The sequence below is a fragment of the Eleutherodactylus coqui genome, chromosome 4 (genome assembly GCF_035609145.1).
Source record: "Eleutherodactylus coqui strain aEleCoq1 chromosome 4, aEleCoq1.hap1, whole genome shotgun sequence".
Lineage (NCBI taxonomy): Eukaryota > Metazoa > Chordata > Amphibia > Anura > Eleutherodactylidae > Eleutherodactylus > Eleutherodactylus coqui.
The window spans coordinates 169,722,617-169,740,018 of NC_089840.1; the positions used below are offsets into that span (position 1 = coordinate 169,722,617).

Consider the following 17,402-nt stretch of genomic DNA (forward strand, 5'->3'; position numbering starts at 1 on the left):
ATATTTACCTATAAAAAAAATGTATTTTCTTGTAGCTTTTAAAACCTGGGGCAGCCACATTGTAGGCACACACTTCCCTCCTGTAATCGCTATATAGGACATGCAGCCAGCTGTGTGCTTTATAACCGCTGAAATGAATGTGAGTCAGTTGACAGAAATGTCATAGACTATTACAGGAGTTACAGACTATATAGGAATAATGGAATACAGCCTCTTTCCCCACAAACTAGGGCTATCAAGGTTCAAAAAGTGTACTATTTATGTGCTGGTGAAGTTTTAATTTTCTGGAGCACAGACAGCCAAACGATGTGCCGACTTAGAGAGGCGCACACTGCAGGTTAAGGGCGCCTTCAGACGACCGTATATTGGCCGAGTGCCGATATACGGCGTCCCTCTCTGCAGGGGGAGGAGGCTGGAAGAGCCAGGAGCAGTGCTCTGAGCTCCCGCCCCCTCTCCGCCTCGCGACACTCTTTGCAATGGGAGGGCTGGGGGCAGAGCTAAGTTTCAGAACTTAGCTCCCTCCCCCCACCCATTGCAAATAGGGAAGAGGGGGTGGGAGCTCAGTGCACTGCTCCCGGTTCTTCCAGCCTCCTCCCCCTGCAGAGAGGGACGCCGTATATTGGCACCCGGCCGATATACGCTCATCTGAAGGCGCCCTAAGACTGGTCTATGAAATGCATTCCTCAAACTGTAATCTCAAATAACACTATGAGGGGAATTTGCTAATACCAGCATTTCATACACCAGTCTTAGGGCACCTTTAGACGAGCGTATATCGTCCAGGTGCCGATATATGACGTCCCTCTCTGCAGGGGGAGGAGGCTGGAAGAGTCGGGAACAGTACACTGAGCTCCCACCCCCTCTCCACTATTTGCAATGGGGGTGGGGGAGCTAAGTTTTGAAACTTAGCTCCGCCCCCACCCCTCCCATTGCAAATAGTGGTGAGAGCCGTGTCTAAATGTGCATGGGGTTTTCAGTGAGGGGTGAGAGACAAGGCACTGCTTAATCCCTCTAAAAGTTACTTATTTCTCTCAGGAAGAAAAAAATCAGGCATGTTGAAATCCAAAACACCAGACCTTCCCTTCCCACACACTTCTGCCATTAGCGAAGAGTTTGGGCACTCCCAGACATATTTATCTGATCTGTATGGCCAGCTTTATCATTGTGCCATTTGTAAACCTCCAGCAGAATGACAGAGCTGTAATTTGTCCACCCACTGATGATGATCAGCTGACTTTATACAGTTCACACAAAAAAGTACAGAAAATAGGAAGCATCTGACTGCTATAGTGGCCAGTGCGAAAACTGCAATATTTCAAGATTTTTTTTCTTTTTAATGTGGATGGTAACAAAAAATGGCACAAAAAAATATTTGAAACATGTTCAGAACAAAAACCTAAATATTTTATTTTTTTGTAGGAAGACATGGACCTCAAAGCACTGGGATTTGATGTGGCAGATGGTGTTAATGAGTCTTTTTTCCCAGGGGATAGTGGCATTTTTGTAACTAAAGTGGACAAAGGCAGTATTGCTGATGGTCGGCTAAGGTAACTTGTTTTGTCTTGTACTACTTTTATTGGAACACTTAATTTGCATTTTAGTTCTTCATTTTTGTCAGCTTGTTTTATGGTGAGTTTCTTGGTGAGAATAAATGGGTTCATAAACACGCAAGCCAAATATTAATCAAGTTTACGTAAAGTGATAATAGCTGATATACATGCAAGATATCAAAAGAGACATGCAAGAACAAAAGATACAAAAAGGCTATAAAATAATATTTCAACAAGACACAGAAAAGCAAAGCAATATTATACTTGGCATCCATGGCATGTGGCAAATCAATCTGGGGGTGGGAGAAGATGGTAATCAGCACCAAAGTTTGAGCGTAAACTTCACCAACACCATTACATGGTGGACTGCCTCTGTCTGCAGTGAACCTATAAACCATGGATGATGCTATATGAAACTCATTATATAGGTATTTTATAGACATTCTGTCAAGTGTCGTAGGGCAACGTTTTCATCATGATTTAGGAATATTTTTAAGTGTCAGCCTGAAAGGCAGTTGACAGGGCCTCGGGGATGGTAGACTTGTGATTAAAGTCTTACAGCTTCCAGTGGCACATACTGTCCAACTATATTTTAAAATACACACACCATGTGACAGATCTGTGACTTGTCAGTTCTTTGGGCTCTATTAGACAGATGCAGCCTGCACTTAACCCCTTAGTGACGGAGCTTTTTTGCTTTTTTCCATTTTCGTTTTTTCCTCATCCCTTTAAAAAAATTGTAACTCCTTGATTTATCCATCGACGTCGCTGTATGAGAGCTTGTTTTTTGCGGGCGAGTTGTAGTTTTCAATGGTGATATTTATTGTACCATATAATGTACTGAAAAACGTTAAAAAAAATTCTAAGTTGAGAGAAATGGAAAAAAAACAACATTCCACCATCTTTCGTTACGTCCTGTTTCTATGGCGCACAAACTGCAACAAAAATAACCTGATAACTTTATTCTATGGGCCAGTTTGATTACTACGATACCAAACTTGTATAGTTTTTTTTTTTTTTTTACTGTAGTACGTATATTTTTTTTTCAAGATATTTAATTTTTTAAAATTATTTTTTGTGTCCATTTTCTGCGCTCAATAACTTTTTTATTTTTCCGTCGACATATGCCGTACATCCTGTCGTTTCCGTTGGTACCATTTTTGCAAACAATGACTTTTTGATCGCTTTTTATTACATTTTTTCTTGGAGATAGGGTGACAAAAAAGGGCATTTCTGGCGTTCTTTATTTTTTTTTCATACCACGTTCACCGTGCAGGTAAAATAATGCAACCGCAGGACGTAAAAACACTATTGGGCTGTCACTAAGGGGTTAAAGGGGATTTCAAAGCACAAGTACCATTGATGACCTATCCTCAGGATAGGCCATCAATAGCTAATCAACCATGGTCCACCACTCGGGAACCTGGCCAATGAGCAGAGCGGCTTTGCTGTCAGCGCCGCAATACACAGGAATTTGAGCGGAAGCCGCTTCTCCAACCCCCCTGTAGTGGCTGGCACTTGTAATTACAGCCACAGCTCTCATTGATATAGCTCCCTGTGTATAGCAGCGCTGACAGCTGTGACATTTTGTTTCTCTTTCCCCTTCTCAGAGCATTTGTAAAAAAAAAAAGTTGCATGGAGCAAGATCGGGTGAATACGGAGGATGAGATGGGTGATGTGCCGTTTTTCATCAAAAATTGCTTAACACTCAGCTATGTGTGGCCAGGTGTATTGTCATGATGGAAGAACCAGTCACCTGTTTGCCCACACAGTGCTGAGTTCCAAGTTTCTATTATGCACTTAACCCCTTAAGTTCCCTGTCTTCTTATTTATTTAATTTTTTTTAAAAAAGGCTTTCATTTGACACTTTTAAAAATCAAATCTTTTATTTATCCATTAACCCCTTGCGTGGCGGGTTTCTTACCACCCTGTCGTACCCACCAGGGCAGTTTTTTTAAATGGTCTAATCATTTAGACTAATTTTCCAGTCGCGTTCCAAGAGCCATAACTTTTTCATTTTTCCAATGACACAGCCATATGAGGGCTTGTTTTTTGCGGGACAAGTTTTACTTTATGTTGGCATCATTTTTGGGTATATATAATGTATTGTATAACTTTTGTAAAAAAATTTGAAGGGAGATTGGGGAAAAAAAAGAAATTCTGCCATTTGTTTTTTGGATTTCATTCTTACGGCGTTCAGCGTGCAGAATAAATAGTCTGATAATAAGTCGAGTCAACACGATTCCGGCGATACCAAGTTTATACCGTTTTTTAATGTTTTGCTATTTTTGTACATTTAAAACATTTTTTTTCTTAAAGGTTTGCTTTTGTGTCGCCACATTCCAAGAGTCGTATCATTTTATTTTTCTATTGCCAGAGTTCTAGAAGGGCTTGTTTTTTGCTGGATGAACTCTAGTCTTCATTTATCTAATTTTTTGGAAAATGTAAAATTTTGATCGCTTTTTATTCCATTTTTCTAGTGGCAAGATTAAGAATATCTGTAATTCTGGCATATTTTTTTTTGTTTGTTTTTTCACTGCATTCTCTGAGCAGTATAAATAATGTATTAAAGTAATTCTACAGGCCAGTATGATTATGCCAATACCAAATTGTAATAGTTATTTTTCCTTTTTCACGACTTTTTCACACTTTAAAAAAAAAGTAATAATAGTTTAAATCACCCTCCTTTTGCCATATCTATAATAAAAAAATCTAAATTATAAATGAAAAATACATATTTGGTATCGCCGTGTCCATAAATGTCCGATCTATCAAAGTAATGCATTATTTACCCCACAAGGTAAACGTAGTCCGAAGAAAAAAAACGCCACAAATGCACTTTTTCAGTCACCCTGTTTCCCAGAAAAAAAGCGATCAAAAAGTCGTATGTATTCTGAATTAGTACTAATGTAAACTACAGGACATCCCGCTAAAAATGAGCCCTTGATCAACTATGTCGACGGAAAAATAAAAAAGTTATTGTGCGCAGAAGATGCAGCAGAAAATAATTTTAAAAAATTAAATGTCTTTGAAAAAATATACAAGTACTACAGCAAAAAAAACTATACAAGTTTGGTATCATAGTAATCATACTGACCCATAGAATAAAGCTGTCATGTCATTTTTGTTGCAGTTTGTGCACCGAAACAGGACGCACTGAAAGATGGTGGAATGTAATTTTTTTTTCATTTTACTCCACTTAAAATTTTGTAAAAGTTTTTCAGTACATTATATGGTACTTTAAATAGCACCATTGAAAAATACAACTCGTCCTACAAACAACAAGCCCTCATGCAGTGACGTTGATGAATAAATAAAGGCGTTATGATTTCTTAAACAGGGGGAGGAAAAAAAGAAATGGGGGAAAAAAAAAAAAAAGGGGCAGTGTCATTAAGGGGGTTAAATAATGTACTAACTTCCTTCTCTGGATCATTACAACGCACGGATAGCACATGTGTAATCTTATTTTTAATTTTTTACAAAGTGAATGGAGACAAGTGTTTTTATTTTTTTTAATGATTTTTTTTAAACTTTTAAAAAAAAAATTTTTGTCCCTTAAGGGGACTTCCACAGAGACCCATCAGGACCCCCTGATCACATTCTGGGTGTCTTATTGTGACAGCCCTTTACATGCTGCAGTCACATAGACTACAGCATTTAAAGGGTTAACACAGCAGAGATCGGAGGTTTTCTCTGATCTCTGCTGTAAGAGCTGATGCCTGGCTATCCTCTGACAGCCAAGCACCAGCTCTCTCTGCCACAGAGACCATGGGCTTGCTTCTGACAAGCCCATGGTCTCTATGGCAACCAATGGGGATTGCCGGCAGATCGGCAATATCTTCCTGCTTCTGTTTTTCAATGTCCTGCACTGCTCTGTGTGGGTCTGTGCAGGCAGAGCACACTGCTACAGCTTGTGGCATTGTGCTCTGCAGCTCCCATAGCGATACATAGCCCGGAAATCTTCCGGGCTATATCGCTATGGGCAGTGGAGCTCATCCTGGAAAATTTCCGGGCTTTTCACACAAGGGGTTAATGAAGCTGTATGGGGGCTTGTTTGTTTTTTGTGGGACAGTTGTATTTTTCAATGGTACTATTTAATGTACCGTATAATGTACTGAAAAACATTTTAAAAAGTAGAGTGAAATGGAAACAAAACAAAATTCCGCCATCTTTTCTACGGTGTACACACTGCAGCAAAAATTACATAATATTCTATGGGTGAGTACACTTACTGCAATACCAAATTTTATATAGGCTTTCTTCTGCTTTTCTTTTAGGGTGACTACCCACTAGCGTTTTTTTTCCGCTGCAAATTCGCTGAGTTTTTTTTTTCAATTGTCAATGGGACTTTCTAATGTTAAAAATGCAACGCACCAAAAACGCAAGTTGCGTTGCGTTTTATACATTAGAAAGTCCCATTGACAATTGGAAAAAGAAAACAAACGCAGCGAATTTGCAGCAGAAAAAAAACGCTAGTGGGTAGTCACCCTAAAAGAAAAGCAGAAGAAAGCCTATGTAAATTTGGTATTGCAGTAAGTGTTCTAAGATAACATTGGAGAAAAAAAACATCTGCCACCATCTTCTAAAAGCCATAATTGTTTCTTATTTTTCTATCGACATAGATTCTTTAAATTAATAAAACTTTTTTGAAAACTGATTTTTACTTGTTTTTTTTTAAAGTCCAATTAGGTGATGGTTTGACTGCTCCTGCAGTGTGATGTAATGCCATAGTATTACTTCCTACCACGATTTGATAGGTAATGTGCAATAGCAGCCCTGGAGGCTTTGAAAAGATCCCTGGCAACCACAATGCACCCCATGATCTCATCACAGGGGGCTGTTCGGGAACCAAACACTGATTGGGGCATTTAAATACTGCTGTCAAAATTGATGGCTGCAATTAAAAGGGTTAACAGCTCCTATTAGCGGCGTTGCTGATCAGAGCTGTTACAGGTGGGTGTCGGCTATGAGAAACAGCCGCATCCGTACTATATGGAGCTGTATCGACCCCCAAGCCCTTATACAAACGCTGAACCTCCATGATGTAACTGCACGTCGTGGAGTGTTAAAGGTATCGAGTCAAAAATACTCCTTTCATACACACAGCTACATTGTGAAACTTAGTATTAGTCATTAGTATTTAGCTGTGATCAGTGTTTTTTCATAATAAACATTTAGACCTATCCACAGCCTGGGCAATACATATTTGATTGGTGTGACCACCACTGATTATCACTAGTATGGTGATCCCCATTCCACTTCTGTTGTTGCCATTGCATACAGACTCTATGAGAGTTAGGCCGCCTGCACACGGGCGGAAATCCCGCCGCGGCATTACAATACGCACTCCTATGCAGACGGACGCGCGAAATCTCGCGCGGCAAACAAACCGCGGCATGTCCTATTTTTGTGCGGGGCACGCACTCACCCCGGCCGCCGGCTCCGGTCTGCGCATGCGCCGGCTGCGCGGCAGCCGGCACATGAAAGAGCCGGGGCCGCCAGGCGCGGGTGAGTACGCGCTCGTCCCTGCAGGCTCTCGGGTCGGGTCCCGCGGTGAGAATTCTCGCTGCCGGATCCGACCCGCTCGTGTGCAGGCGGCCTTATGGAGACGAGTCTTCGGTGATTTAGGACTTTGTGGGCATCAAGCATGTTTTGAAATGTAAAGCAATGAAGTTTGTGTGCAAAGAACTGGAGATGTGCTGAGAGGTAAAGAATGCCCTCTGACAAATAGTAACGGTGTCCATGCACATCAGACTTAACTTACTAAGAAAAAATTTGATTTCACCAAAATGATCGTTCGTCCAGTGAATTTAATAATTAATGAATGATTGTTATAGCCGGTCATTCATCATCTGGAAAGAAGTCCACTCTCTAATTTTTTTTCTGATAGTCGAACATAAGCTCCATGAAAGACCTTTCTTTGAGAGACTGTTCCAATCCTTCCTTGTTGCAGAGTGAATGATTGTCTTGTGAAGATAAATGATGTGGATCTTACCAACAAAGACCGAAAACAGTTGATAAAAGCTGTCCTTAGCGGAGGGGACGTCATCAACATGGTGATACGGAGGAGAAAGTCTCTTGGAAGTCGTATTGTAACACCTCTGCAAATCAACCTGGGCAATCAGAAAGGTTTGGGACCTATGAAATACTTGTACAGAGATAACATTACATCTGTTTTAGGCCACTTGCACACGGCAGAGCTGCATTCCACATGCGGGAACCCCCGGCTGTCAACCCCCACGTACCTGCTTTTTCTGTACTGCGGATGAACACATGAGGCTTCAGTGGGGGCCATCCGCACGGAGTCCGCAGCAAGATAGAGCATGTTGCGCTCTTTCCTTCGCACTCGCGGAAACAAATTGCCTATTCAATGAGCGAAGGAAAAAGCGATTTTTGCATACCTTTTAACGCATGCTATTTGCTGTGGATCTTCCGTGAAGACACTGACTGTGCATTCTGCAGCAGGAATCCAGTCATGTGCAGCCGGCCATAGTCTGTTACAGCACATCTACTTACTAGTTCTGTTGCTGCCAAGTATATGTAGGCGAACCGCACATTGAGTATATTAACGAACATTATATTACTATATGTTGACATGATAAAAGGGCAAGCAGTGATATTGGTTAATTGTATTGTAAGGCCTCCCTCAGACAGGGCATTTTATACAGCGTTTAGCACTGCCTTTTCAGCCCAGAGCTAAACGCTGTACAACACTCCCATTCATTTCAATAAGGCTGCTCACACAGGGCTGAAAACGCAGCGCCTTCCAACGCTGCGCTTTGACAGTGATGCATGTTTTATTTTGGGGCGTTTTCAGCCCTGCGTCGCCCATTAAAATAAATGGGCAGCGGTTTTAGCACTGCTGAAAACGCGGCAACCCTTGGTGCCGCGTTTTTGGCAGCGTTAACCGCTCGCCGATTTTTGGGGTGAGGGCTTGCAATAGAAGCCCTACCCCGAAAATCAATCCCAGCTAGGTAGAGAAAAAAAAGAAAGTAATACTCACCTGGCCGCTGCGGCCCGGGTCGCGGCCGCTGGTCTCTGCCGCTGATCCGGGCTTCCCCTGCATTCACAAGTCTATTGCCGTAGGCCAGGTTTGAGAACCCCGCCTCCGGCAATAGAGTGCTGTGATTGGTTGTCGGCACGCTCGATGCCCAATCACAGTCCTTCATTGACTGTCTCAGCCAATCAGCGCCGGCAAGCTCTGATTGGATGAGACAGTCAATGAAGGGCTGTGATTGGGCATCGAGCAAGCACCGACAACCAATCACAGCACTCTATTGCCGGAGGCGGGGATCTCAAACCTGGCCTCCGGCAATAGACTTGGGAGTGCCGAGGAAGCCGGGATCAGCGGCAGAGATCAGCGGCCGCGACCCGGACTGCAGTGGCTAGGTGAATGTTGCTTTTTTTTTTCTTTTCAGCATTCTTGGCTGCGTTTTCAGCCGAACTGAAAACGCAGCCAAAACGCTGGCATAAAGTATGCTGAAACGGGGCAGAATCTGCAGCGCTGCGTTTCTGAAAACGCCCTGTGTGAGGGAGGCCTAAGGGTTAAGTTGGTGGTGACTTGGCCCCTTCCGAAATATATGACATCATAATGTGGACATTTTAAAATAAAATGCTTTTGTCACATATCTAAAGGACTACTGTTCACTAACAACTTTGTACTAACTGTTCACTAACAACTTTGTACTAACTGTTCACTAACAACTTTGTACTAACTGTTCACTAACAACTTTGTACTAACTGTTCACTAACAACTTTGTACTAACTGTTCACTAACAACTTTGTACTAACTGTTCACTAACAACTTTGTACTAACTGTTCACTAACAACTTTGTACTAACTGTTCACTAACAACTTTGTACTAACTGTTCACTAACAACTTTGTACTAACTGTTCACTAACAACTTTGTACGAACTGTTCACTAACAACTTTGTACGAACTGTTCACTAACAACTTTGTACGAACTGTTCACTAACAACTTTGTACGAACTGTTCACTAACAACTTTGTACAAACTGTTCACTAACAACTTTGTACTAACTGTTCACTAACAACTTTGTACTAACTGAGAGAGAGAGACAGACAGACAGAGACAGACACTTTTTCACGGCAGCTGGGGCATTTATAGGAGCCGCATCCATAGGGTCCCCAGGTACAGGGTAAACATTCCCCTGTAGTAACAATAGTCACTGCCAGAGCTGATCAGGGTCTACTGGGACCCCGTAGCTCTGCTGTGCCTGGAAATCCCGACGGTCACGTGACTGCCGGCTCGCGTACTGGAAGATACTCTTCCACTTTCATTTTTTAGTACACAGCACTCATTGACGCTGTGTACTAAAGAAAGGAGAGGGCGGAAGGGGTTAAAAACCACTTCTGCCTCCTCCTCCAGGTTATCAGCTGTGACAAACAGCTGACAACCTGACCTGCTTCTGATTTATTGCAGAAGAAGGGGCTTAAATCCTGCGCCGTATTTTTACTATCGGCTGGGGTTGAAGCCCAGGACCAAGCACCGTAAATTTACTGTGCTTGGTCTTTAATGGGTTAATGTCTTCAGACTCTTTACCTTTTTGATGTTTAGCTACATTGTTCTTTATACAATTGTACATTTTTCAATACTTTTCCATTTTGTATTCAATTCAAATCTTGCTTTGAATTGGTAATGCATAAAACTGCAGAAAACATTTGTAATGGATTTTTTCAGTTGTTTTGTAATTTTTCCATTTCTCATCTAGTTGTAACTATGAAAATTAAAGAATGTTACAATTGGAACCAACAGGACACAACTCGTCTAACTGATTTCTTCAGTTATCCCTGTGAATTGCTATGTTTCACCTCATATTGTGGATCTGAACTTCTGATATTAGAACGGGTGGGAAAGATGGGGATATATCATAAGATTTTACTCTCTGCTTCTCTCTTTGCTGCAGATAGTGGAATTTCTTTGGAGACTGGAATATTGGTGGCATCTATGTTGCCCGGAAGTCCTGCTGCCAAAGAAGGATCTCTCACGGTTGGTGACAGAATAGTGGCTGTAAGTATAAACCAGTTTACCATGAATTCATTGCCTTTTACATGGCCCAATAATCAGCTGAACAAATGTTGTGTGTCACGGGAGAGGACCCCTTTAAAATATAACCTTTATTAAATACAATTTAAAAACTTTAAATATGTTTTTTTGGGACCAGTAGCAAAAGACAAACAAACATGTATCAAGTGAGTCTGATGCAAGAAAATTGCATCACCCACATGCATATACACTAGCGGTAGGCTATGTACTATCTTGAGCACCTACAATAAAGGTGCTGACAATAGCCTACAGAACTCCCCCTTGCACCTATGTAATAATGACTATGGTGCCAGTGTGAACTTGTTTCTGGCAGCGTAAAAGAGGTGATCAATATATATGTCTCCACCTCTCTAAAACTACATAATCATGAGTAACCACCCTGCCGGGTAAAAAACTGCTATGTGGGAGGATATTACTCAGCAATCGTATATAGAGACAGCACGACTCATCATAGGTGTGAGGTGTTGCAATGCTTAAATCGGGACATTGGAGGTCTGGTAGATAACCCCCTTTGTTTAGGAATTTACAGGACTGGGTATACTAACAAAAGTGTGGGGTCAGCATATAACACGACCTAAAGTGGTTTAACCCCTAGTCTGAAAAGCCAACTCCAACTGGAGATAAGGAAAAAGTTTGAGTGGCGAATCGAATTCTGGTTCAAACTCAACATGGATATTGGGTTCAGTGAGTTGGACCAGCAAGTTGGTTCGCTAAAGGGTTCAGATTTAGTTACAAAATGTAATTCATATTCAGATCTCGGTTCAGTTTGTGGTTCTACACGTTTCATCGCGAGAGCGACTCATCAGGAACCCATAAAAAAATAGAACCTTTGGAAAGTTTTACAAATGGCTCAAAAGGAGGATGTTTGGAGTACTGGTTGTCTAAAAATGAAAAGCGACACTTGTGAGCCTCCAGAACATCTGTAAAAAAGGAAAGTAGTATGGAGTAACTGAAATAAAGTAAAGCATTCAAAAATAAGAGTGTTACAAAAATACTCAAATTAGTAGATTAGAATACTCTCCACTATGCTGTCCCTGTCTGACTGGGTGGAAAACTGGCTAGTTGAAGCTCAGATATCTAAAGCCCTAGTGAACAATCTCGCCAAGGCTAGGAAAAATTCCCCATCCACCAAGAAAAATAACAAACAAGGACACAGATATAGTCTCCAGCCTATCTCAATTCTGACAGCGGCATCTAAAGCCCCTGAACACTGTTCAGGGTTCTGTACCCCCCCCCCCCTGCGGTGAGATCGGGGGAGACGTGCAGTTGTCATTGCTGCCTGGGGCCTTCTGAAAGGCCCCAGAGCTGCCTTGAGAGACTGCCTATCAAGCCATCCCCGTGAGGTGGCTTGATAGGCTGCCTGTCAGAATGCAGTATGACGTAATGCTATAGCATTACGTCATACTGCAGGAGCGATCAAAGTATCGCATATTGTAGTCCCACAGGGGGACTTAAAAGTAAAGTAAAAAAAGAGCAATAAAGTTTTTTGAATTGAAAAAAAAAAAAAATTGTGGTAAAAGTTTAAATCACCCCCTTTTGCCATATCTATAATTAATTAAAAAATCTAAATAATAAAATAAAAATACATATTTCGTATCGCCATGTCCGTAAAAGTCCGATCTATTGAAGTGGCACATTATTTGCCCCGCATGGTAAACGTCGTTCAAAAGAAAAAATGAAGAACGCCAGAAATGCACTTTTTCAGTCACCCTGTCTCCCAGAAAAAAACGCAATAAAAAGCTATCAAAAAGTCGTATGTATTCCGAATTAGTACTAACGGAAAATACAGGACAACCCGCAAAAAATGAGCCATCGCTGAACTACGTCGACGGGAAAAAAAAAAGCTATTGCGTGCACAAGATGACCGCAGAAAATAATTGAAAAAAATTAAATATCTTGAAAATAATTGAAAAAAAAAAAAAAAGTTGTATAGTAAAAAAAAAATATACACGTTTGGTATCATAGCAATTGTACTGACCCATAGAATAAAATGTCGTTTTTGTTGCAGTTTGTGCGCCGTAGAAACAAGACGCATTGAAAGATGGCGGAATGTCGTTTTATTGTTTTTTTTTTCATTTTACTCCACTTAGAATTTTTTTTTAAGTTTTTCAGTACATTATATGGTACATTAAATAGCACCATTAAAAACTACAACTCGTCCCGCAAAAAACAAGCCTTCATACAGCGACGTTGTTGGATAAATAAGGGAGTTATGATTTTTTTTAGGCGAAAATAGGGGAAAAAAAAGAGGACCGTGTCATGAAGGGGGTTAAAGAGCTCAGTTGATATGTAATATGCAAGTAATATCTATCTAATGTTGAGTAACCATACAGATTAATATAGAGCTGTTGAAGGTTCTTCCCATGTGAGATTTTCATGGAATATGCAATGAAAATCTGTTAGGTGTGGGACTCCTCTTTGTGACCCAGTTCTGTCTGCGCCTGCCCAGCTGAATGCAGTTGCCAGGAGTGGTCAGGACAGAAGCAGCCAAGTGTGCTCAGCTATGCAGATTCCCTAACCCCTATAGAAGCTCATATCCCGTGGATATACCATGGAAATCTCAAAAGGGAATACCCCTTTAAAGGGGTTGTCTCGCGAAAGCAAGTGGGGGTATACACTTCTGTATGGCCATATTAATGCACTTTGTAATATACATCGTGCATTAAATATGAGCCATACAGAAGTTATTCCACTTACCTGCTCCGTTGCTAGCGTCCTCGTCTCCATGGTTCCGTCTAAATTCGCTGGCAGCTTGCTTTTTTAGACGCGTTGCGCAGTCCGGTCTTCTCCTTTCAGCACGAGCCGCTTTAGTGTGCTCCCCGCTACAGCTCTTCTGCGCATGCGCAGACGAGCTGTCACTGCTCGGGAGCGCGCTGGAGCGGCCATTCTGTACCATCCTCTGTTAGAGGAAGGTGCAGAAACTGGAGCTGCCCAGCGGAGAAGCCCAGCCCAGCAGCCCAGCTGTCCCGAGAAGCCGCCCAGGTAAGTGATGGGTCGGGGGGTGATCTTCACTAACAGGTGACGGTCCCGGGCCACAGCGGTAGGCCCCGGAGCCCAGCGCTGGGCTCCGGAACCTAGCGCTGGGCTCCGGAACCTAGCGCTGGGCTCCGGAACCTAGCGCTGGGCTCCGGAACCTAGCGCTGGGCTCCGGAACCTAGCGCTGGGCTCCGGAACCTAGCGCTGGGCTCCGGGGCCTAGCGCTGGGCCGAGGGGGCCTTCGTCTGTCAGGGTCTAGCGCTGGGGAGCCGGGGCGGTAGCGCTGGGGAGCCGGGGAGGGAGCGCGGGGGAGCCGGGTCTAGCGTGGGGGGGCCGGGGGCTGCGCCGGTTACCTGCTGCCTGGCGGTGGGTGACTGGTCGGCCGTGTTCACTCCAGGGGTCCGGTCGGCGGCTGCGGGGCGTCGTGTTGTCATGGAGACACAGCTGGCAGCGTCTCGGGAGCGCGCACGTCGGGCTACAACAAGCGACGGGAAAAAAGCCGGCGGCCATCTTGGGGAAACTTTTATAAGTTGCTGAAACGCTGGAACGGTAAGTACAAACCAGCTAGAAAAGTCATTTACAGGGGGGCTTAGTAATGTGTGCTTAATTAGGGGGACTGGGCAAAAAAAAAAATTCACTGCTCCCTCGAGACATCTCCTTTAAGTGTCAAAAGGTTCCCGGATGTAACAAACGAAATTATAGATGTCCAGAGTATACTTGCACTGTACTGCCAGGCCTATACCTAATGCTTGAACATCTCCCTACAACAAGCAATCTGCTCTGTTATGCATGCATGTTTACTCTAATGACGAAAACCACTTCTGGCAGCAGCTTATCTCTCACGAGTGTGGGGACCCTCATACATACTGGATTATCCAGAGTTCCAGACAAAATCAATTGTTCTATATGTATGACCAGCTTAAAAGGGTATTATGGTTTGAGCAGTTAAAGTTTTTGTTTAAATTGTTTTTTTGTAGTGATTCTTTTTTGTTTTCAAGATGTGTGTGTACATGATGAATAACATGATTTCTGGCCATTTTATGACTTGCAGCCTACATTTTTTTAGCCATTTTTCACTACTGTAGTTCAATTTCTAATTGTCAGTTTTCCCTGAACTCTGTTTAAGGAGGGAGTGGGGACTAGCTGCTATGATGTCTCCCATAGACTACACACAGTAGGGAGCAGGATTTCTCTGTCTCTCTGTAGCACACCCCTCAAAAGCAGCAGGAGGGATGAATCAATGTAGCTATGAATCAAGAACTGAGGTGAGATAAAACACTTACTAAAAAGCTGCAGCAGCATCTTTGTGTTTCCAGCAAGTCCCTCCTCCGCTACCCTGCCCCCTCCTCTCCTTAGACTTCTTTTGGCTATACCTGTGACCTGATCTCTCAGTGTATGGACTTTTTTTTAACAGATTTCATCCATAACATCAGAGTGAGTTATAAGGGGAGGAAGGGTGGAGAACATTAGTGGCTCATAAGTGTAATTCAAAAAATAACTTTGTTTAAACAAGCGTGAGGGCAAATGGCAACAAACAGTACAATATCACATTGATACCTTGCGTAAAGTAAGTACAAAGCATATAGGCCACAGTATAAAACAGATTAAGTTTGGTAAACAATATCTCACAAATAAAGAAGTAATGACAAAAAGTACAGAACAAAATATCCACTGAACAACGAAATATTTTGGTCATAAAAAAAACTCCAAAGAGAAGGTAAAGTAAATTGTGCAATGCAAAGTACCAGAATAAACTCTTGCAACCCCATCATAACCCACCACATAGTGGGAATCCGTCCATCTTTCACACAGCTGTAATGATGTGGGGGGAAAAGAAGAACCCCCTTTGTCTTAAATCAAGTAGCACCTGTAGTTGAGTTATAGCCAGGGAACTATACAAGGCAAGCAACTGCAGTGTTTTAACTTCTCTGGGACCCCTTGGTGCAAATATATCAACATTTTATATGGCAAAGAAGCATACACACTCCTAACACACTGCGCAAATGTCAAAATAATGTGGTTCATCCAATTCCGCGAAATAAGCTTTCTATCTTGAAACTGGGTCTCATGTAAAATGTAACACTGAGGCGCTGAATGCTGGGGGCCCTCAACCAAGCCCAGCAAACAAAACTTAGGGGTGACAAGAAGGTGAATTCCCATCAAATGGTTCAAAAAATTGAGCCTAATAACCTTACATTTAGGGACATTGCCACATGAGATGGTAAAAATAATATTGCTCAGCCACACACATACAAGGGGGTGACAGGAAGCCTCCACAACGTTGTCATACTTCCATGGCTGCCCGGTCCCCATATTTATCACCAATAGAACATGAATGGAACCAGCTGAGCTGCCAACTTCCACAGCCTACAAGTTTGTCCAATCTAGAGGCTTAAATTGCAGCAAATGTGGATCGCTATGTCACAGGATACCATACGTAACCTGTATGCCTCCATGCTGGCCTGTATCACATCTTGTATCTAAGCTAGGGGGTGGTACAACAGGGTACTGGAGCCTCCTTGCCACTTCATTTCACATCTTGAAACCGAGCCAGAGGCGGTAAAAGAACATCATAGAGCCTCCCCCTTCCCAATCACATCTTGCATCCAAGCTATAGGTAGTACAACAGGGTACTAGAGCCTCCATGTCTGCATGTATCACATCTTGTATCCAAGCAAGAGGCGGTACAACAGGGTACTATAGCCCTCATGCCTGCGTGTATCGCATCTTGTATCCAAGCTAGAGGTGGTACAACAGGAGTACTAGAGCCTCCATGTCTGCACATATCACATCTTGTATCTAAGCAAGAGGCAGTACAATAGGGTACTAAAACCTCCATGTCTGCACATATCGTATCTTGTATCCAAGCTAGAGACAGTACAATAGGGTACTAGAGCCTCCATGCTCGCCTGTATCACATCTTGTACCCAAACTAGAGGCGGTACAACACGGTACTAGAGCCGCCCTACAAGGGGATCAGTTCTCCACAATGAATGATCCTTTTGCTCTGATATTGTAATCACTAACTTATATCAACCTTACGAACACACAGAGAAAGCTTCATTTTTTAGCAATGATCTATTTTCGTGCGAGTCTCACACAAGCATAGAACATGAAATGAAAAAATGTCTCCTTTCCTCCTCTATGTTCTATAGTCTATTGTGAATAAAATATGGTTAGATGAGATTCCCAAATCCTTGCATTCTTTTTCTTTACATTTATTTACATTTTATACAGCATCTCAGCTTTTTGGGGATTGGGGTTGTAGATCTGTAGTAAGTCTATTTTAGACTGACATGTGGGAAGTGGAAAAACGTGTATACCCTGTCAGTCTCCAGGCATACACCATATGACTATCCTGTAGCAGGTTTGTAGGTGGGGTAGGTGTACTACTCACAAATGGCAGCGCATTAGCCCTATAGAATTTATCTAAGCATCTGTGTAGCAATAGCTTAATATTGCCTTACCAAACCATAATAATCCTGGGACAAGAGGCAATGTAGCAAACAATATCCTGAATTAGTGAAAGTTTCAGCAGGTGAAACATAAAGAGCAATAAGGAGAAGAGGGCATCCATGTTGTCCAATCCAGTTTAAAACTTCGTCAGGTGTATGGAAAAAAAATGAGCGGTATTATGGTGAGCTGCTCCAAGCTTGGAGGGGTATATCATGGGATGTTTTATGTTAAGCTCCCTTAGCTTTAGCTTAGCTCTGTTTAAGCTTGGTTCGCTCACTCTGAAGAGCCATCGAAAAAGTTGGATAGACGCATGCATTCATATTTTGCAGACTGAGGTAGCCAATTTCTCTTGT

The 17,402-nt window shown here is 42.5% G+C and overlaps 1 protein-coding gene across 2 annotated transcripts in view; it reads left to right on the forward strand.

The window, feature by feature from the left end:
• The window catches only part of DLG5 (discs large MAGUK scaffold protein 5), a 174,121-nt gene that overhangs the window by 90,918 nt on the left and 65,801 nt on the right, over positions 1-17,402 (forward strand). For both annotated transcript variants that reach the window (XM_066600370.1, XM_066600371.1), the window contains exons 12-14: positions 1,420-1,547; positions 7,504-7,679; positions 10,478-10,581. In XM_066600370.1, the coding sequence (XP_066456467.1) occupies positions 1,420-1,547; positions 7,504-7,679; positions 10,478-10,581 (408 nt within the window). The remainder of the gene's footprint in view (positions 1-1,419; positions 1,548-7,503; positions 7,680-10,477; positions 10,582-17,402) is intronic.